The sequence below is a fragment of the Podarcis tiliguerta genome, assembly GCF_965153285.1.
Source record: "Podarcis tiliguerta genome assembly, chromosome: 12".
Classification (NCBI taxonomy): domain Eukaryota; kingdom Metazoa; phylum Chordata; class Lepidosauria; order Squamata; family Lacertidae; genus Podarcis; species Podarcis tiliguerta.
The window spans coordinates 18,446,982-18,470,089 of NC_139545.1; the positions used below are offsets into that span (position 1 = coordinate 18,446,982).

The following is a 23,108-nucleotide window of genomic DNA, read 5'->3' on the forward strand; positions in this document are numbered from 1 at the left end:
GGTTTTTATTTTATTTTTTCTTTGGGCAAAGTAATAATCATAAATAAATAAGAATAAAAATGTGCACCCCACCGCTGAGACCATTCTATTGTAACTATCCAACTTCCCAAAATTTCAACACCTCTTGCGATGGTTTTGACCTCTTTCCATTTTAACAGTACAGATTCTACAAACACCCTCCATATTGCCTCAAAATCGTTTATCCTGCGCGTTCCCCGTCTTACCTTAATGGCACATGTTAATTTATCATTAATAGCTATATCCCACACCTCTTTATACCATTATTCCATTTTATGTTCTGCTTGCCCCATCCACTTCCTAGCTATCACAATTTGTGCAGCTGTCAATAAATTTGTGAAATTTGTTCTCTCATGGGATCTATTTCAGACATCGCACAGAGGTAAATCTGGGATTGTAACTAAATGTGCCCTCAGTGGAGAGCTGCTCTCCAGGCATACCCCATAATAAGCATGTTTGTGCAAAGTGGAAGTTTGCAACTTTGCATTTGTTGCCTGCAAAAACCTTACTCCTGAATGTGAGGCACAAGTGTTCCTGTGCTGTGATTTACATTTCCACTTAAAAGCTGAAAAAGCAAACTTGCTTCTTTCTGTGAACAGTGGGTTGCATTCCGTGTAGCCCAAATGAGATTGTTCTTGGGAAAAGGAGAATTGTTCTGCGCCGACAGAATGACCTCTCCTCTCCTTCTCCCACTACAAACTGTTCTGGGGATTCTCTCAACCCTTTGGAGCAGATCTGGGGAGGGTGCAGTGGGGGGAAAGCTGCATTGTACTAGTAGGAATTGTTACCTGGCTTCTACTGGAATGAATTAGTTGAATACAGCCTAATGGATATACCGTACTTTTCTGTGTATAAGACGCCCCCATGTATAAGACACCCCCTCTATTTTGGGACTCCAAATAGAGAAAATGGGGGGAGATCGCCTAGAGTTGTTGAGTTTTTTTTCCAGGGGGGGGGGAATTGCCCAGAGTTGTTGAGCTTTTATTGGGGAGGGGGGGTTGATGAAAATCGCTCACCCTCAGGAACACAACAGCCAATCGCACGCACATTGGCGAAGACACCAATCGTCTGCACACTCGCCGAAAGCAAGCGCCAATCGCCTGTCCTATTGCCGCAGCAGCCAATAGCCAGCAGACCTTGCAGCACCCACCAATCACCCGCAAAAACACCACGGACAATATCCTGCTCGCGGCAGCCACCAATCACCCTTCTCACCTCTCCACTACCCGTGTGTAAGACGAGCCCAAGTTTTTAGCACAATATTTTAAGAAAATAACCTAGTCTTATACATGGGAAAATACGGTATGTAGTAGAAGCCTCATTATAGATCATACTTCACAAGAACCATATAAGTTAAACAATTGTGGCGATTTATTTTAGCTTGCTGTGCTGCGATTACTGAATTGGTTCTGAACGATACCAACGCTCACCAAGTCGTTCAAGTAAGAGGTTTTTGATTGCCTAACATACTTATTAATCTCTACTTACTATTTTTTATTGTGTTCTAATTTGGTTGTGGATGCAAAATATTCGTTTGCAGATGTCTTGGTTGATACTGGTTCTTAGATACTGTGTGCGTCTCATGCACAAATGAGAAATGTTTGGAATTTGAAAAAAAAGGAAAAAGCTTTTGATTTAACTTTCAAAGAAGGGATGCCACCATGCTTTGTAGGAAATTTGAGAAGAGAGCAGAGAGTCTAAAAGAAACGGGGGGGGGGGGTGTGTTACTGGAAGAAGGCAGGTCTTGCTATGATAAGAGCCAAGCTGAGAATGGAATAAGGTTGAAAAAATAAGACTAAAAAATATAGTTAGGATAAGCTTGATGTTACCAGCACCAAACAGGCAGGGCTGAAGAGTATTTTGTGGATTAGTAATAGCAGGAAAAGAAAATCCAGGAGGCATAATTTGTGAACTGAAAATGGGGGAGGTCAGTTACACTCAATCCCAGTAAGACGGACACATGCTATGAAGAATAAGCTCCCATCTGTCTTTCTCAGAGGCCTGTAACATGCAAGTGTGGTGTAGCGGTTAGAGTGTCAGACTAGGACGTGGGAGAACAGGGTTCAAATCTTTACTTGGCCATGAAGTTGACTGGGTGACTCTCAGCCAGGCACAGTCTCTCAGCCTAACCTACCTCACTGGGTTGCTGTGAGCATAAGATAGAGAGCGGGCAGAACCATTGGCGCTCCTTGAAGCAAAAAGGTAAAAGTAAAGGGACCCCTGACCATTAGGTCCAGTCGTGACCGACTCTGGGGTTGCGGCGCTCATCTCGCTTTATTGGCCGAAGGAGCCGGTGTACAGCTTCCAGGTCATGTGGCCAGCATGACCAAGCCGCTTCAGGCGAACCAGAGCAGCGCACGGAAACGCTGTTTACCTTCCCGTCGGAGCGGTACCTATTTATCTATTTGCACTTTGACGTGCTTTAGAACTGCTAGGTTGGCAGGAGCTGGGACTGAGCAACAGGAGCTCACCCCGTCGCGGGGATTCAAACCGCCGACCTTCTGATCGGCAAGTCCTAGGCTCTGTGGTTTAACCCACAGCGCCACCCACGTCCCTTGAATCAAAGGCGAGATATAAATGTACAAATCACTGGGTTCCCCCAGGGGGTACTCAAGGGCTCGCAGTACTGGCACCTCTCTTTTTTGTTGTTAAAAAGTTGGCACCTACCTTAACAACTTCATGATGAGTACCGGCACCTGGTTTTTCTAGAAAAAACACTGGTACAAATAAATATCGTAAAGCAGTGGTTCCCAATTGGTGGTCCACAGACCCCAGGGGGTCCATAAAACCCACCCAGGAGGTCTGTGGCACCATTCACATAACAAGAACTACCACACAGATATTGAAATTTTCAAAGGTAGGGAGTTCATGATTTGGCCTTTGAAAAGTCCGCAGTACAGTCATACCTCGGGTTGAATGCGCTTCGAGTTGAGCGCGTTTGAGTTGCGCTGCGCGGCAACCTGGAAGTAACGGAGCGCGTTACTTCTGGGTTTTGCTGCTTGCGCATGCGCAGACGCTCAAAATGACATCACGCGCATGTGCAGAAGCGCTGAAAAGTGATGCGTGCGTGCGCAGACGTGCCGTTGCTAGTTACGTTTACCTCTAGATGCGAATGGGGCTCCGGAACGGATCACATTCGTATCTAGAGGTACCACTGTACTTAGCTAATTGGGAACCACTGCTGTCAAGCACAATGTCTTCCTCGACTGAGGACCTGCAGACTTGATTTCTACTGAATAGTTTGAGAGGTTCCTTCACAAGAACTTAACATTTGCCTTTAATTTCACAATGTGTAAGTTATGGTTTAACATTTGACTGTTCTTTGAATGAATATTCTTCAATGTGTGCTTTCTCAGGAAAATGGCGTCTACACAATAGCAAAGCTGATTTTACCTAATAAACAAAGGAATGTAGTGAAAGCGAATTTATTACAGGTAATCTTTTTTCCTTTATTTCCAACTTTCTATGCAAACCTCTGAGCACTTAAAGAGAGACATGGTGGTTGATTGTGTATTTCTTTAAGGTAACTTCTGTATTAAGCAACTATCTTACTTTTAAAAGACATCTGAAGGCAGCTGTGTTTAGGGAAGTTTTTAATGTTTAATGCTGTATTGTGTTTTTAATATTCACTTGGGAGCCGCCTAGAGTGGCTGGGAAAACCCAGCCAGATGGGTGGGGTATAAATAACAACAACAACAACAACAACAACAACAATAATAATAATTAAATGCAATTAGATACTCCTGCATAACAAAATACATTATACAGTATACATCATACTTTAAGAACTCCATATGACACGCAAGCATATATATGCTCTGATACAGAATAATATAAGACACTGTACATCAGAATTTTTCTACCTTTTTTCCTCTAAAACTCCCTACCAAGGTGTAACCAAATTCTGCAATGGGAATGCATTTTGGACAGATTTGCTTGCCATGACGCTCCATGTTGGGCACAAAGATTCCTACATTGCAGGGGGTTGGACTAGATGACCCTCGTGGTCCCTTCCAACTCTGCAATGCTTCTATGTACAACCATTAAGACTTCTAAAACTGTTTGGCATTTTGAGGAGCAAACTGGTCAGACGAAAGAGGGGGTGGTGGGGAGAACCATGGGGCTGTGCCATGGGGAGGTAGGTGGAATGTAAGATCCATGGAAAGCAGGGTGGCATGGGCTGGATGGACACAGAGGAATGGTGGGAGGCGCCAGCTGTGAAACCAGCAAGGGGAGAAGGCTCAGATCCCAGGGAGTGGTGGTGGTGGTGGGGAGAACGATGAGTAGTCAGAGGGAGAAGAGGGTGAAGACTGGGAGGAGGAGGTGTCAGAAGCTGAAAAGGTAACAGGGTTTAGTGGCAGAGAACCATCCAGAACTAGAAGCAGAAGCAGAGGCTGGAGAGGAACAGGGCAAAGAGGCAGGCTGCTGAAGAAGATGTCTCCCCCTCCTGCTTCAACAAGCTCCCCTTCCTCTCTCTCCCTGGACCAGAAGAGTTAGACGGATCTCACGTATAAGAGAACAAGAAGAACCTTTGTTTAAAGAAGATTGGAAAATGTTTACTGAGTATATGGAGGGAAATTGTGTACACTTGAAAATGTTGGCCGCATTAAGATAAATTCAACAGTGTAAATAGGTTTTGATGGAAGCAGTACGGTGGTACCTTGGTTGTTGAACACCTTAGTTGTTGAACAAATGGGCTCCCGAATGTCACAAACCCAGAAGTAAGTGTTCCGGTTTGTGAATGTTTTTGGGAAGCCGAACGTCCGACGCGGCTTCTGCAGCTTCCAATTGAGTGCAGAAAGCTCCTGCAGCCAATCAGAAGCCGCACCTTGGTTTTCGAACTGTTCTGGGAGTCGAACGGATTAAATTCGAGAACCAAAGTACCACTGTAAGGGAATACTGAACTGTTTAGTTTATATAAAGTACAGTGGTGCCCCGCAATACGAATGCCTCGCAAGACGGAAAACCCGCTAGATGAAAGGGTTTTCCGTTTTGGAGGTGCTTCGCAGGACGAATTTCTCTATGGGCTTGCTTCGCAAGACGAAAATGTCTTGCGATTCCTGAGGTTTTTTTCCGCTCCCCACCCCCTTTTTCTAAGGCACTAAGCTGCTAATAGCCTTTTAGCAGCTAATCCGCTAATCCCTTAAGCCTTTAATAGCCGCTAATAGCCGCTAAACCGCTAATAGCGCTAATCCGCTAATCCGCTAATAGGGTTGCTTCGCAAGACGAAAAAACCGCTAGATGAAGAGACTCGCGGAACGGATTCTTTTCGTCTTGCGAGGCACCACTGTATGCAGGGATTTATGCTATGTAAAATAAACCACGGAAAGAGAAGAAGGGAAGTCATTGATATTTTAAGGTTGTATAAATGAATATTCTAAATTGTAAAAGATATATATATATATTATATATGAGAGAGAGAGAGTTATGAAGAGGAAGGAGCAGAAACTGTTGGCAGAATCTCCAATTGCTTGTGAAGGACCCAGAGAAGAAGGCGATTTAGGTAGCCTTGGGAAGGCAGGGACCTTCACTCCCCACAACTGCCTCATAGGGGCAAGACCTACTGAGAAGAGTTACCGTGCTCATTAGGCCTGGCTCCCCTGAGCAGGCCTTGCTTCTTCTGATTAAGTGTTAACTTCATTTACTCTGTGTGATTTGTTTGCTGGCTGGCTCCTTGACACAGGAAGAGGCAAGGAGCTGTTTCATGACATTGAAGCCCCTTCTCCTTTTCTACATGCTAGATTCTGCAACTGGTTGTTTAATGGCATGACAGTATGCATATATGGTCCCAATCGTTTTGAAAAATGCATTACCATGTAATGCAGAAAATAAATGAAATATATGAAAATGTGTGAGGCATCACAGTAGTATCAAATTCTGCGCTTTTCTTTATGAAGTGAGGCACCTAAATAATTTGTCACTGAGGCAAGGTCCTGAATCTATGTACCCAGTAAGCTGGTTTGATCATTCTGACACTTTTACGGGAATAGCCATTTTTGTATTGCTTGCTTTAAACATGGGTTTAAAATGCAAACAGAGGTCTGGGAGTGCCAACAAATTCTTATTTTTAGCAGAGCAGCAACAGTTCTTACTGTTGATACACTAAATTGAAATGAAGATGGATGTCTTTTTAATTTCCAGCATATTTTTTCTTCTTCTTCTATTACTTCAGAAAGATACCAGGCTTTTAGGCCCCATTCTTTGGCTACAAGCAGTTGCTTATTTAGTAGTCTACAGGCATGGACTTCTCAGGCAAAAGCAGCTAAATGTGGTCAGTAATGCTTCTGCATAGAATTACCTTAATGTATTCATTTCCCTCTCTCCAGTGCTATGCCTTCAGAGCCCTGCGATTCCTTTTCAGTATGGAAAGGAACAGACATCTCTTCAAAAGGTATGCAAATTTAATATTAGAAGAGATTACGCTCTCAAAATGTTCACTTGAGTTACAACAAAAAGCCTGCAGGTTAATGCTTAGCATTAGGCTTAAGTCTTAGTTAGATTTACTGTTTTGTAGCTGGGGGAACCGAAAATGAGATGGATCACATTGTTGTCCATAGATGTCTCTGCAAAGAAAATGTAACTGCGTTTTAGGTCCAGTTCAAAAGCTCAGATGCCACACGGAGATCTCTAGAAACATTTCTGGCACCTCTGCGTCGGGGGCAGTAACATTGCATTGATCTGCTCATTTATATTTTTTAAAGGATTTGTGTTTCAGACATTGCCAAATGTCACTGAAGCAGTTAGAAACTGATTTACGGTAGAATAAGTACAGCGAGAGGGACTTTGAAGTGTGTCTGGGAGCTGTAAATGGGAGGTGTTGAATGCATTCACTCTGAGTACCGGAGTAATATCATCATTAAAAGGGAGGAGTTAAGAATGCACTGGAATTAAATGGCACATCCAGGGCTGTAGCTGACAGAGGATGATGGCTGAACCTAAAGATTGACTAGGGTGGACAAGAAGCCTGAGGAGATTATTAACCAGAGCATTAATAGGCTAACAAATAGAAGGCTGGAAAGCCTCTCTCTGTTCTTCCCATGGCAGATATGTACATAGGGACACATATGCCCATTTTTCTAAACTATTGATTATATACTGCTTAGATTTCATTGTACAATTTCACAACTAAGCCCCTTTGTGGGAAGGAACACTGCTTGTACTGGAACAGCGTCCAGGTCTTGACTCACGAGTTGATGTTGCTTCTACCAAATACACGAGTGACTCTGAAGAAAATGACTACTGTAATTTATTTGTTTGCCTGTTTATGCTCCTTATCACAGAGCAGTTGCCCTTGGTGATATATTTTTGTCTGACAAGAAGGTAACATGCCTGTTGTTCTGGGACCTGATCAAGGAAATTCATATTTATTTTTTGAGTGAAGTGTACCTCCAATTTCAATGGAGGAGAAAAACAGCTCAGTCATCAGTCTGGAAACATTGCAGTCGAATAATGCATTAAAAATTGTGCGCTCTTTCTTTCTCTTTCTTACATTTAATATTGGCTCAAGATAGAGAACCTTCATGTGATCAGATGTTGAGCAGATATTTCAGATGTATGGGGTTCGGCATGGACTTTTAGCACATAGAAGTATTTCCATCAGCCTTCTGCATCAGTGTCATAACATGATTCATATAACTTTCTTTGAAGCATAAATGGAATTAGGGATAGCAGCTTTCCTGTTTAAAAACATGTATTTTCTTTCCCATCATTTTCAGTGTTTCTAAAACTAAATGCAAGGCCATCTTTCTAGTGAGGTCAAATTAATTAGCAGAATGTCATGCTCATTGACTGTATTTCTACTCTGAATAAACAACCCTTGAAAAGACTCTTGTGGGGTTCAAAGGCTGGCTGTTCTGAAGCTACTGTCTGAGCCAATAAAGTAGACAATCTGTTCTGTTTCTTGTGTTAATGACATGGCTACAACTCCTTAATATTAAATTTATACTGGCAGAATATAACTGTACTGTATAAGAGCTACAGGATTTTTTAAATGTTAAATGGTATTTGGTTTGAAGATAGGGGATCTGACCAGTCCAGGGGTGTCCAACCAGTCACTCCTTCAGCTGTTGCTCTTGGGGCTACAGCTCCCATCTTCCATTGCCACTGGCCATGCTGACTGGGCCTGGTGGGAGTTGGGAACCAAAAACATGTGTAGAGTCATATGTCAGCCACCCTTTCTTTATCCTTCTAAATCCTTCGAAGACAGAGGTCCTCTGGCTGGGACGGGACGATATGGGATTGAGGGGGCAACTCCCATCTCTAGCGGGGGTGCAATTAGTGCCAGCACCGTCCGTTAAGAGTTTGGGTGTAATCTTCGACACCTCCCTCTCCATGGAGGCGCAGATTGCAGCTATAACAAAGGCGGCATTTTTTCATCTCCGCCAAGCTAAGCAGTTGGCTCCTTACCTCTCTCGCCCTGACCTAGCCACTGTGATCCATGCGACGGTCACCTCCAGACTGGATTATTGTAACTCGCTCTACGTGGGGCTGCCCTTGAGACTGACCCAGAAACTCCAGAGGGTGCAGAATGCCGCAGCGAGACTCCTTACAGGGTCTTCACTGCGAGATCACATTCATCCGGTGCTATACCAGCTGCACTGGCTCCTGGTGGAGTACAGGATCAGGTTTAAGGTGCTGGTTTTAACCTTTAAAGCCCTATACGGCCTAGGACCCTCGTACCTACGGGACCGCCTCTCCTGGTATGCCCCACAGAGAAACCTACGCTCGTCAAATAAAAACATCCTGAAAGTCCCAGGCCTCAGAGAGGTTAGGCTGGCCTCAACTAGAGCCAGGGCTTTCTCGGCTGCGGCTCCAATCTGGTGGAACGCTCTGTCACAAGAGACTAGGGCCCTGCGGGACCTGACATCTTTCCGCAGAGCCTGCAAGACAGAGTTGTTCCACCGGGCCTTTGGTCAGGTCCCAGCCTGACTCCCTCCTCTTGCAACCTGCACAGAATTTTGCTCAACGGTTGCCATTAATTTGACTTTAATTAATTTTTATAATGGAATGTTTTTAGAATGTTTGATTATTTGATTGTTTGATTATTTAATTGTTGTTAGCCGCCCTGAGCCCGGCTTCGGCTGGGGAGGGCGGGATATAAATAAAATTTATTATTATTATTATTATTATTATCTCATTAAAATCCATGTGGTCCTTATTAACACAATTTTGTCCCAAGAAAACCAGTCAAGCAATAAGAATTATTATTCAGCGAAGTGAAATTAGACATTTCCCCCGCAATGTAATTGGGTGTGAACTTTATGCGGCATTCTATAAATAAGTAGTTTTTCATTTTGTAGACTCTTCCCTACACACTTGTTTGAGAGCTTCATTGACATTGGGCATTATGTTCGGGAGATAAGTGCTTATGAAGAGCTGGTATCGAAGCTAAATGCATTACTGGTAAGTAGTAAATGTTTGCTTACTTCCTTAGTCACACTAACACACTGCTAAAAAAATTAAGCTTACCCTATCTTTAAAATATTGTTAATGAACAGATCTTGCAAAAAATAAAAAATAAAGTTTCATAAACACATGGGCTTAGGCATCTCTCCATTTGAAGCGGGTGGCAGGCTGTGGGATAAAGGTGGCTAACCTCCAATACAGGGACAGAATCTGCCCCCACCCCAATATTCCTGATCCTCTAGGACCCCACCAAATTTAGTGAAAGCAAAAATATTAGGGTGGGCAGAGCCCAGTAGCCTGATCATCATTTCGACCATTTGATGAGCAGAGATGGGGTGATAACCCTCAACAGTGGTGTAACGTTGTTTGCTGGTGCCCAGGGCAAGCGCATGTGTGCACACCGGATGGGAGTGGGGTGCTAGCCTAGCCTTTGCTGCTGTAGTAACCCCATCCCCACCAGAGCAAAGTGGGGCCATACTGAACCACTTGCCCGCCTTGCAGAAGGGAGCCCGACTGGCCAATGTCACCCTTGGTGGGTGGAGAGGAGCACCAGGCTGGCCACACTGTGGGTGCCTGGTTTGTGTCCCCTCAAAAATTGTGCGCCTGGGGCCACACACACCCTTGTGCTCCCCACGATATGCCCCTGGCCTTCCATCCTCAGCTGATTTGCATGGGAAGAGTGCTTTGTGCCTATTTGTGTGCCTGCCATTGTGCGTGTTGTGTGTCAGCTGCACATTTGAGACTGTGGTGGCCACATCTGCTTTTGGCCTCACCCAACCACTAGGATGTGTTGCCTGGAGGGGTGGATATAAACCTTTGGCAAAAAAGGCTTGGTCACTCCTGCCCTAGGACAAACGACAAACTGCCTAGCCAGCTTTCATCCATGTTCTCTTGCTGTCGGAGCCTGACACATCAGCACAATAGCCACAAAAGGGTTCTTGGTTTCTGCGAAAGAATCAGATGACCAATGAGGGAGAAGGTGATCTCTAAAGCATGTAAAGCCCATGTTGTTAGCCCAAACCAATGTCCTATTGGCAAAAGATTGCATAAATCAAAACAAGTCTTTTAACTCATTTCATGTCTAGGAGGATGAAGTGAAGCAAATTGCGGAAAACATTGAAGACATTAATCAAAACAAAGCACCTACGAAATACATTGGCAATTATGCAATATTGGACCATCTTGGCAGTGGAGCCTTTGGAAGCGTTTACAAGGTAAATAGGCTTTGGGATATGTATCAAATCTTGCTATGCATTTATATACTTTCACTCGACCCTTGCCTGTGATGTTATTGCAAATTTGTTCCACTCTTTTCCCAACTGTAAAGGTGGACCATATGCTAGTTTACACAGAGCCTTGGTCTGCTGGCCCCACTGTTTCTCTGGACCAGGCTGTCCCATGATCTCCCTCCAGTTTATTCAAATGCAAAATGGTGCTTAGAAGGGCTATCTTTCAGCACTTGCCCCCCTCCTCAAATCTTCAATGTGTGTCTAGCGATACCGGTGCTATTATATGGGATTCCTGTAAAGATTACTGACATAATATAGGTCACGTACTTTAAATAACTTGCAATGCATTATATGAATGCAAAATAGTGTTTGTTCTACCATGATGTATGCATCTGAGTAGGCCTTAGATCCCCAATTTCTGCATAGATCTGTTACTGTTTTCTTTCATATACTCACATGTCACGTTTTGATTGCCCTGTGGAGGCTTCAGTGAATTTCAAGCTGGTTATTAGATGTTTTGAAAAAAAGGACGTTTCTTAAAATAGACACAGTACAGTTAGTTTTGATGAACAAATAGTGCTTGTTTTAATCTTGTTCCTTATCTGTTGTTCTTATCCCCCACATAGGTTAGGAAACGCAGTGGTCAGAACCTTCTAGCGATGAAAGAAATTAATCTACATAATCCAGCATTTGGAAAGGACAAAAAGGACAGAGACAGCAGTGTGAAGAACATTGTCTCTGAATTAACTATAATAAAAGAGCAGGTGAGTCAAAACATACCAGGAATAAGTTTCATCAAAATTGGTGGAGTTCTCTTCCAAACAGTGGTATGGTTGCACTGATGATGCTTTGTTTTGTTTTTAAGTACCTTCACACCTGTAATAACATTGCTTTTAAATATCATACTGAATACGTTGCTGTGATATGTGCTATTTGTACTTGTGTTAAATACAAAAATAAGACAGCATCAGTGGCAACCATTTCTGTGAAGGTTTTCTACACCAGTTGAACTAAATGAGCATTTGTAGTTGGTTAGCTAATCCAGGGGAAGCTGGAAGGAGTGGGATTTATATGCGCAGTCGCCGTTTTAAATTGATTTTTAATGGTTTTTAAGCATGTCTGACTTTCCGCTCTACCAGTTTGTTATTGAGGTTACTTCCTCATTCATTTCTATGGAGATCACAGTCCTCATGCATGGCAAAGATGTCCGCATGGAAGACATAACCTTTCCATTGAAGGAAATGGGGAAACCCATTCTCACGTAAACATTAGAGAGCGATGCATCTGCATCAGGGTGAACGCACGTTAAGATCCAACAGAGAAAATGTGCTCAGGCAATTCAAATGTTCAGTGCAAGCATATTCAAGACCAAGTATTTCCTGACCCCAGTTGCCAGCCCAGCAACTGTAATTTTACACTGTGACTTGAAGAGTTAAAAAAAAAAAAAGATCAAATCTCAACAAGAAAATGCACTGACAGCAATTTGTTTTTTTGGGGTTAGAACACCTTGTGAAGTTTGAAATTCAATCAGAACTAGCTTGCAAGTAACATGACTTTTATTTCAGTGCATATTTTGAAATAGAATTGCTATTTCAATGTATTTTCCAGTTGAAACGTTTTACTTGTTTGTTCTTTGGACTGTGTGTAAAGAGTTGTAGCTTAATGGAACCACGAAAGCGAAAAAGTTGCTCTATTACCTACGCAGTATATATATATATATTTAAAAAATGTCATGCTACAACACTTGGCAGTCGCCAGGTAATGACAGGGTGCCAATACCGCTTTGTTTTTCAGGTTCCTATTTTCCCTGCTTTAGGGAACAGAAATATTTTCCAATTACATTTGCTTTCCCCCACATAACCTCTAGCTGTAATGAGCTGGGGGCAAATTTCAGCAGGAAAACAGGATATGGGAGACTGTTACAAATTATTCCGCACCTGAATTGTGGACCTGGTTGGAATAGCTGCTCTCTGCAGCTGCTTTTGCTTTGTAAAGAAAGAGCACAGAATCCCAACACACTATTAAAGTAATGGGATGTGGGTGGTGCTGTGGTCTAAACCACTGAGCCTCTTGGGCTTGTCAATCAGAAGATCAGTGGTTTGAATCTTCGCAACGGGGTGAGCTCCTGTTGCTCTGTCCCAGCTTCTGCCAACCTAGCAGTTCAAAAGCACACCAGTGCAAGTAGATGAATAGGTACCACTGTGGCGGGAAGATAAACAGCATTTCTGTGCGCTCTGGTTTCCGTCACGGTATCCCGTTGCTCCAGAAGCGGTTTAGTCATGCTGGCTACATGACCCAGAAAGCTGTCTGTGGACAAATGCTGGCTCCCTCAGCCTGAAAGTGAGATGAGCGCTGCAACCCCATAATCGCCTTTGACTGGACTTAACCGTCCAGGGGTCCTTTACCTATTAAAGTAATATCTAGTTTAACCCCTAAATATCATAGAACATACATGAAGGACCATTATTAAGCTAGCTATCATGAAGTCTTGCTATACATTCATTAAGCTAGATTCTCATGGATTTCACGTGCTTAGGGTCGCATTATGAGAACCAGTTTCTCATATCATTTTTCCTGCCGGAATATATGAAAATACATCTAAGACATAGTGTGAAAGTGACTGTATGTGTGTGGTGAAACTGTTCTTAACCTGAAGCACCACTTTAGCTAATGGGGGCCTCCTACTGCCGCCGCATGATTTCTGTTCTCATCCTGAAGCAAAGTTCTTAACCCAAGGTACTATTTTTGGGTTAGCGGAGTCTATAATCTGAAGCATATGTAACCTGAAGCGTATGTAACCCGAGGTACCACTGTATTGCTCTTTCTTGAAATAGAACAACCCTTACATAGGAGACAATGAAATATTTGAGGGGGCTGCACCCCCCTAAGTTGGTGGGCGTTGGCATTGCACCACATCATGTGATTGATAATGCGGGGCAGTGCTTACCTGTGCCTGCCCAATATTGTATTCAAGTTGGCCCCTCGAGTTACCCTTATTATTTTTTTAAAGCATTCTGCAAAGTAGGCCATAAATAGACCAAATACCGATAAAAAGGGAGGGAAAAAACCTTACTAAAGAGAACTGAGCAATTTCGGGGAATACAGTATTTCCACAGGCAGTATAGAGAAGGCAGACATTATGGTTATCTCTTACTGATTCTGGCCACGATATCTTAAATAAAGAAGTGATTCCTGCACAGTGTCAAAGGTCAAGATACTGTGCTGGTGTTCACAGTCTTAAAATCTTATTTGCCATAACTGCCACCGAGAGGAGCATTCGGAAGATATGATACAAATGGATGTTCCATCTAACCTTAACTGTGTACATTATTTTTATTGTAGCTTTATCATCCTAATGTCGTACGATATTACAGAACCTTCTTAGAAAGTAAGTATGCACTTTCAGGGCTACATTCCATAACGAGTATATTGTTATAATAAGATTAAAGGGGAAAAAAGATAACTACAAAAAGAAAATGATCTATATATTTTTTGTTGTCATCAGGAAGCTTATATTCCAGCTGCAGCCCCCACATTAGGAGACCTGGGAAAAATTGATTTGATTTCAGGTGCAACCCTATACCTACTTACCTGGGAGTAGGGCTTTTTTTCAGCCAGAACTCACCGAACTCAGTTTCTGTACCTCTCAGGTGGGCGCCATTGCCATTATAGGAGAATAAGGGAGGCATTTGTGGTGAGTTCCAGCACCTCTTTTTCTAGAAAATTAGCACTGCCTGGGAGTAAACCACATTTAACCCAGTAGACCTTACTTCCGAGTAGACATGTATAAGATTGTGCTTTAGTCAGGATTCAAATAGAAGGTGAGAGACTTGAAGCATCAGTATATAGGCGGGATTATGTCAGGTCTGGGACGCGGGTGTTGCTGTGGGTTAAACCACAGAGCCTAGGACTTGCCAATCAGAAGGTCGGCGGTTCGAATCCCCACGACGGGGTGAGCGCCCGCTGCTCGGTCCCTGCTCCTGCCAACCTAGCAGTTCAAAAGCACGTCAAAGTGCAAGTAGATAAATAAGTACCGCTCTGGCGGGAAGGTAAACGGTGTTTCCGTGCGCTGCTCTGGTTCGCCAGAAGCGGCTTAGTCATGCTGGCCACATGACCCGGAAGCTGTACGCCAGCTCCCTTGGCCAATAAAACGAGATGAGCACCACAACCCCAGAGTCGGCCACGACTGGACCTAATGGTCAGGGGTCCCTTTACCTATGTCAGGTCTGAAAATAAAAATCTGCATACACCTGTTCAGGGTAATTGAATGGACCCAAGTTAGTCATGTTTTTTAATTTTAATGCATCTACTCTGACTAGGAGTGATGTTGGATACAATCCTCTATTTTTCCTGCATGCTTTCCTTTAGAGGTTGTTGAGGATTTTGGCCTAGGTGAATAAGATGCAGATAAATGTTTGCAAGGATGGAGACATACACCGTAGGCTGTGTGTTCCTTGTGCTAGATTCCAGATGCCGTTGATGTTCCAGGTGGCTCATAACTCTGAACCGATCTCTGTGGCTGGAGTCCTGGGTGGCTTCCACTTGGACCTTGTTGACCACCATTAGTGTAACCAGGACTTTTTTAAAGGGTATACAATACTGACACCTCTTTTTGTTGCTGTTAAGAAGTACGCCACTTACTGTAACAACTTCATTGTGAGTACAGGCACCTAGTTTTCTAGAAAAAAAGCACTGAATGTAACCCGGACAAAGACTAGCCCAACTTATAGTGTTGTGGATGTTTTAGATTTGCTAGTTATTTATGTATGCCACTACTGTGGCCCGTATTTTGTTAGCCCAGTAATGGAAAACAAGCGAGGTCCCAGCTAAAGAAGAATGGCAACTTAAATCAATGGAATATGCACAGCTTGCGGACTTAACATATAGAATAAGAGAACAAGAAGAACCTATGTTTAAAGAAGATTGGAAAATATTTATTGAATATATGGGGGGAAATTGTTTATACTTGAAAACATTGGCAGCATTAAGATAAATTCAACAGTGTAAATAAGTTTTGATGGATGTAATAAAGTAATACTGAATGGTTTAGTTTATGTAAAATATGATATGCAAAATGAACCATGGAAAGAGAAGAAGGGAAGTCATTGATATTTTAAGGATGTTGAAATGAGTATTCTAAATTCAGATTTGGGTGCTCCATAGGGGGCCATAGAGAGTGGGGCAGGATGAGAGGAATGATAAGTTTCTGTTGCACAAGTGGGGCACCACAGCTGAATGCCACACAGTATTTTGTACTGGTAGTCCAGTTTTAGGGATTTTTGAGAAGGCACTATTGTAATGGTTTAACCATTTAATCATTTTCTTCTGGTGGTAAAGATCCCTCTGCTGTTACATTCCTGCCAGAGTAGTGGTAAGCCACTCAGTCTGCCTATACAGGAATCATTGGTCAGTCTGGATTCCAAAATGCTCAGGAGGTATACCCCGATAATGCCTCCTGGCCAATCACTGGGCACATAAATGAAATGTTCCCCCTTGTTTTGCTGCTTCTATTTCGTTTTGTTGCTTCTAGGTGACAGGCTGTACATAGTCATGGAGCTCATAGAAGGGGCACCGCTGGGAGAACATTTTCATTCTTTGAAGGAGAAGCAGCAACAGTTTACGGAAGACAGATTATGGCACATATTCATTCAAGTAAGGACCTGCCCGTATCTTCGTTGCTTTTCTTTCTCTTGTTTTCTTGCTCCTAGGATAGACATTCATCGCTGCTTATCAGTCAGGGATCTGTCCTTTTGCACTTCGCAAAGTGCGTACACGTTGCCTGCGCTATGCAGTTGATATATTGCACCCAAGGTGGGATAAACTAAATGTCACTGGTGCTGAAGCATATTACAACGGAGCTTCTCAGATGAGCCGGTGCAGAGAATGTAAGATTCTGGTGATCGTCAGCAGAAGTGAAAATGGCAAAGCTTGCTGTACACACCACCCCTTCCCTTTTCTGAGAAATTCACAGGAACACAGGACTCCACCAGAAGCAATGCCATCCCTGTCCCAACCCACCTCCCAGATACAGTGCTAAGAGGGCTGTGCATGGGAACCCAGCAATCTGACTTATGTCACTGGTCCATTAGCTCAATATTGTTTGTGTTGCCTGTTGCAACGGGCGTGACGGCTCTTTCCCCCCTGGCACCGTTGGGCTTGTACACTCACTTAAATATAGTGCACCCGCCTCACAGAACACCACTTCCATGAATTCCCTCAAACTACCTCAGGTTATCTTGTGGGGGACATGCGTGAGGGAAAACTTAGTAATTTGGAGTCTCAGGCAGGATTTGTTCAAATAAACAATAAGGATTTTATTTAACAAGGAAGTTTATGACCCGAGTGGATAAAACCTAGGATACTTCAGTTTACAATGTTATTTCACTTCAAGGTTTTCTCAGTTGTTTTGCACTTAATACTTTGGTTCTTAACTTAATACTTTGGTTCTTAACAAGGTGGTGCTTTCTGTCAGTTACACACCCCTTAGACAATCCTACTCCTGAGGTACTCCAAGTAATAGACCCAAGGTTTCACTGGTTTGGGAGTCTTCTCCTACTAGAAGAATCTCTCCCCTCCTGACTGGAATGAGACCTAAGTAGACCGTCTCTTTACAGCTTCTACTTCTCCTGTCTTAACCTCAGCCTCCTAGTTAATTCCTGGTCTAATTACTCTTACAGGACACCACACACTGTCCTTCACACTAAGCTCAGAGACTCTTTTCTCTAGCTTGTGATATTTTCCTCAGAGTGGATGTTTCTACCCAGAACCAACTCTCACTCCCTATCTTCCCACCCGTCCTCCCAACCTCAGTCCCAACCTACGCCAACACTCCCTCCAAAACTCACTAACTGTCTCTCCAAATCATCTCCTTTTCAACCCCCCCTCAGAATCTTGGCCAATCAGAGGCTGCCGTACATTAACCCTTTTCTGGCATGGGGAAAAGAAAAAAAAAATACTTGGGGACCCAACCTGCCCCAGCAAAAACAAACTTTTCCGTAACACCTGTCAGTGAAGCTCTGGGCTTTCAGGCAGTGGACATCGCCAGCCCAATCTGAAAATGCATGGGGCTGAACCTGAGGCCTTGCACAGCTTTACTTTTGGGCTACAGCCCCTCCCTATAGCAAATGGCTTTCTTAAATGGTTTCGTGCTCCAAAGTTTAGATGCAACTCTTCCTGTAAGACACTTGCTCCTCATGTCCCCAGGTTCTAAGATACCCCTTGGTTATTGCTGGTGAATATGGCTTTGCATTAGCACTAAGACTTTTCTTTGTTGTAAAGCTGTGTTTAGCTCTTCGGTATTTGCACAAAGAGAAGAGAATTGTCCATCGAGACCTCACTCCAAACAATATCATGCTGGGAGATAAGGATAAAGTAACCATCAGTAAGTTCTAGTTTTGTAACCTTGGACTGTTTAAGTAGAAAGTGATTTCTTTCCATTGTGAATTGCAGTAAATTAATTCAGAATAAATGAAATCACCAAACCATTTCTAATGCATATCTACAAGCGAAACCTTTTCTTTCCAGACAATACTATACTGTTTGTATCTTTCCTGTGTATGGGGAAACTTAATACATTTCTTTATTATTTAAATCCTTCTGTTGTTCATAGTTCTCAGGCTTGCTTCTGTTCTGTTTTTACACTCTTGTGGTTTCCTTCTAGTCCAGGTGTTTCATTTTGGTTTTCTAAAAAAGGGAACACATAAGCACAACGATTTGCCACAGCACAATTTTGTTTTTCAAATTAGATGCTGGCCTTTCTCCAAAAACTTCAGGGTGACAATTGGTCTGTTTGGATGATCAAATTCTGGCTTAATAAGCCAGGATACGCACAGAGTTATTGTCTCTGTATTCTGCTTTTACTTTGCACAACTAGTAAAACAAACTAGGAAGCTGTAGTTTACTATGACTTTCTATTTTGCGAGAACTGGGAACTATGGGTAGACTTTCAAACCAGACAGGATTTGGATGCCAACATTAAACCATGCAACCAAGAATCATGGTTAAGGGTTTTCAATCATGTTGGAATTTGGATTCCAAATCCTGGCTTGTTGGGAAGCCTTTAAACATAGTTTTCAGTTCACATGTAAAGAGAAGCTGTGGTTAACTATGTTCCTTCGGGGTTTTCCTTGATCGTGTGGAGGTAGGAACAAAGTGGGAATAAGGAGTCTTCACACCAAATTTGTACATATTCTGGTTTCTTAATCCTTGATGTGATTGCCTGAACATGGGCAGGATTCACAATCCAGTAATGATATCAGCTCAAAGATATTTAAATGTTATGTACACACACGGATGCATAGTTTTGGTGGTTAGAGGCACACCTAGTGCCTTGTTCCCCTTCCAAACATAAGGAGAATATAATTCCAATGGGCTCAATGTCATTGCAACTTCATTTGATGTAAAATATACTTTCAGAGAGCCAACTGTCCAATGTTTATCCAGACTGAGACCAGATTTGTGTTGAGTGTATTTGCTCCCTGGCGAACAGTTGTCAAAGTGGGAATGGAATAAGTGGATGGTGGGCAGTTGTGGTTGATATTGACCCATTACTGAATTTGTTTCAATATCTGTTTGACATATCGTTCAATGGCACACAACTGAGCCCATATTCATTCAGCCTGGAGTGGGTACTGTTGAGATGAAAGTACCCCTTGTGGGATGTGTGTGTGTGAGAGAGAGAGAAAGAGAGAGAGAGAGTCTCAGTATTTAATTAGGCAGAAGGAAGGAGAGAGAGGTAATCTTCACTGTTGTTGCAAGTTAGGAATTTAATAATTCTTCATTCAATTAATTTGTTGCTTGGAGTAGGGCATGTGTCTCTGAAAGTTGGTAGGATGATTTAGGTTAGTGTGCTGTAATAATGATATCTTAGATGAAGAACAAATAAGCACTGTGGGTTTGGGGGGGGGAAGGCATTAGCTTTGTTTCCTTTGGGGCAAACGAGCTTTCTTAATGTTTCCATTTCTCATTTAGGCTTCATGAATAATTAAATAGTGTGATTATGAGCTTCTGAGCCTGTGTTTAAGTCACTGTGCACTTACAGCCAACCTCCCCCCCGCAACAAACCTCGGAAAGACAAGGCTTTATCACATTAATAGCTAAATAACCATCAACTGTAATTGAACCATTTTGGGAATGGCTGTCTTGTCTTCTGCATCTTCAGGAGATGTAGAGCAGCATAAAACCCAATAGGCTGGATTAGGAAAAATTAAGTGTGCTTTGAGCATAGCAAATCATGTAGCTCTTTGAGATGCCAATAAACATATCACATCTCTTCCATGAAGGTTGTGAAATTGCGAGCTCTTGATTAGCCCTTTAAGCCAGAGGTGAGGAATCTCTACTCCTCTATATGCTGTTTGACTACAGCTCCCATCATTCCTGACCATTGGCCATGCTGACTGGGGCTGATGGGAGATGGAGTACAGCAACATCGGCAGGGTGGAAGGCGCCTCATCCTTGTATTAAACAGTGCACTCCTTTATTTGCCTGTGCACAGCCACAAGAACACTAGAAGAGCCTGCTGGATACGGCCAATAGCCCATCTAGTCTAGCATCTTGTTCTCCCAGTGGCTGCAACCAGATGCGTGTGGGGAACCAGTAAGCAGGATTTGAGCAAAACAGCATGACTGGCAGATATTTTATATGTATACGCATTGCCTTAGATGCAATTTGCAATATTTGAAGAGATGGCCCAATGCCATTTTCTATATGTGATAACTATATGTGCTAGCAGTTCCCCTGTGCAGTAGTACACCTGTGCTAACAGGTAGGGTTGGAGTATAGGGACAACGTGATATCTTTATTTCATTTTTCTGGAACTTGCCTTCCAAGGACCTCAGGGCTGCGTACATGGTTCCCCTTCTCTGCCTTTTATACACACAAGAATAACCCAGTGTGGTACTTTAGGCTGAGAAACAACTGGCTGGAATGGTCAATCATACCTAAGCTCAATAAGCCCACATTTAAACAAGCCCATACACAGAGCCTCTCCGCTTCTCCCTCTGTGGTATAAGAAACCAATCCAGGAAGTCTCTAATCATAATGTCCCATTTTGCCTGAATGAGGAAACTGTTGTTACCAACTTTGGAACAAACTAGCATATCAAACCATGGTTTTGAAATTGGCTTAATATCCTGACTTGTTCTGAAGCTGGTAATCATAGTTTCTAAGTTCAGGTTAACTCTCCTACACTGGTAAAGTGTACCTGTCAGGGAACTGCCATCAGTGCCGGATGGAGAGAGCAAAATCCAGAGGGATTCCGGAGAGCGTCCCGGGATTGGGAGAGGCAGCCCATCTTCTGGGGAAGAGAATCAGCGTAGCAGCAGTGGAGAAGGGGGGGCAGATGGGGGAAGCGGCAAGGCGGTCCCATGACTCCTTGCCAGGGACCAGCAGGGAGAGTAGAGGTCCTCCGCTGCCTACGCCCTCCTTGCGCAGAAGGCTTTCGCGCAGAGAGAGTAGGAGGAGACTAGGCTTCAAAGAGCTTCTTTGCTGGAAGAAGTTTAAGAAACGCCCACTGACGGATTCTGCCAGCGATTGAGACAGCCACGGGTGAGTGGCTGTCCGGACAGAAAAGGTTCACTCAGGCAATCCAGCCAGGTGTTTGCACCGGCTTACGCACGAGCAACCCCTAGAACCATTACAGTACCTGATCCCATAATTTGTGCAGTGACAGACTTGAACCACAGCCTAACATTCTGTTAAATATCTGGTTTATAATTATGATTCTGCTGCTGATTTTAAAAGTAAAAAAACCCCTGTCATTAGATTTGTGTATCATTAATGTGTTTTGCACTTTTTTGTTATTTTATGTTTTGGTTGAATGTATACTTATAGTAAGGTTTTGGATATATATTTATAATAACGTTCTCTGACACTTTGTGGGGGAATGTTACAAAGCAGGGTTAAAATCTAGATAAAGTACATACAGCATTATGAATTTCAGTTATTAGTGCTTTTTATGAAAAGCAATCTCAAAAGCGGTTTGCAGCACAATACAAGAATTAAAACCAATGCGAAACTAGAACAAAATAGAAGCTGAAAACATTCATTAACCTAAAAAGCAGTCTGACACATTATACCCATTGAGGAAGCCACAATATCTAAAACTCACCAAGTTAAATTCCAAAAACGTGACTGAAAAGAGAGGCCGTTGCTTTGTGCCTAAAAGCAGCTGCCCTGACATTATGGAGAAGAACATTTAAATCAGGGCAAGCCAACAGCCGATACCAAACCCTTGTCTACTCATAAGTAAGTCCCATTGAATTCAATGGGGCTTACCCCCAAGTAAACAGGGCTTGCAGTCTTTATTACTCTGCCTCCTCTCTTTTATTCCTGTGATTCTGGTGATGAAAGGGAAAGAAAAACACACACCATGTGAAACGTAAACACTGTATCAAATGGATAGGCTTAGTAAAAATGGAACCTGGCTATTTGCTTTAGGCTAAATTTCCCAGCCTTGACCTCTTTAGATTTTTGGACTTAAACCATCCCTGAACATTGGCCATACCATCTAGGGCTGATAGGAATTGTAGTCCAGAAAAGCTGGATGGCTTCAGATTGTGGAAGGCAGGTTTATGCTTCTATTTGCTTATTTGTATTGTAGAGTAACTTCCACAACTTTTATTCTGTTTTAAACATTTTGCAGTCTCTCGTTCTTCCAGGATTTCCCTAGTATCATCTTCATGTTAGCGCTGGGATTCTGTTCATGCTTATATAATATAGCTTCTTTTTAAGTAATGTATATATAATTGGCTGGCATCTCTCCAGGCCCCGAAAAGGAAAGAGGACCGCTCATTAGTAGATTTGCTCCCAAAGGTAACGCTTTAATAGTGCTCTTCCACAGCCGATTGATGTGAAGGAGAGCGCCAGACTCCTTACTGTGCATTTCAGAGGCTCATGTTCAGTGCTGGTGTCCGGATATAAATTATACAGGATGGAACGCTGTAAGTTTTAATTTATTTGGCTGAACGGAACCAAGTGACATGGAAGCATGGAGCACGAGCAAAATAAAACAGCTGTATTGTCACATTGCTCAAAGTGCAGGCATGCCTCTTGTCTGCTGCTCAACCATATACACCTGTGTACATGCAGCCTTCAGCAACTTGGTGCCCTCTCCAGATGTTTTGAGCTACAATCAGCCCCTGAAAACAAAGCTGTGGCCTGATGGGGCTGATGACGAGGCTTACAATCTAAAATATCTGGAGAGCGTTGTCTTGGCCAAGCCTGGTCTGCTGTAACAGATGAGAACATTATAGCTAGTGCTCTGCCAAAATCCATCCTCTGATTTCTCAGATGTTTTCTTCACCCGCTAAAGAGGCTTCCATTTTTCCGCCTCATTTTCAGAACAATAAATTATTGAGAATTTAGGTTTGGGATCTCATTTATAATGATTTAAAAAGGATGTTTAAAATCTCATTCCCCCCCAAAACCAGAAGCATTCCTATTGGGTATTGTGGGAAA

The 23,108-nt window shown here is 42.9% G+C and overlaps 1 protein-coding gene across 7 annotated transcripts in view; it reads left to right on the forward strand.

The window, feature by feature from the left end:
* NEK10 (NIMA related kinase 10) overlaps positions 1 to 23,108 on the forward strand; it is a 111,626-nt gene that overhangs the window by 24,317 nt on the left and 64,201 nt on the right. For all 7 annotated transcript variants that reach the window (XM_083404661.1, XM_083404664.1, XM_083404663.1 and 4 more), the window contains exons 14-22: positions 1,399 to 1,460; positions 3,375 to 3,452; positions 6,345 to 6,409; positions 9,318 to 9,420; positions 10,509 to 10,637; positions 11,279 to 11,416; positions 13,995 to 14,040; positions 16,183 to 16,304; positions 17,931 to 18,033. In XM_083404661.1, coding sequence (XP_083260787.1) covers positions 1,399 to 1,460; positions 3,375 to 3,452; positions 6,345 to 6,409; positions 9,318 to 9,420; positions 10,509 to 10,637; positions 11,279 to 11,416; positions 13,995 to 14,040; positions 16,183 to 16,304; positions 17,931 to 18,033 — 846 coding nt within the window. The remainder of the gene's footprint in view (positions 1 to 1,398; positions 1,461 to 3,374; positions 3,453 to 6,344; positions 6,410 to 9,317; positions 9,421 to 10,508; positions 10,638 to 11,278; positions 11,417 to 13,994; positions 14,041 to 16,182; positions 16,305 to 17,930; positions 18,034 to 23,108) is intronic.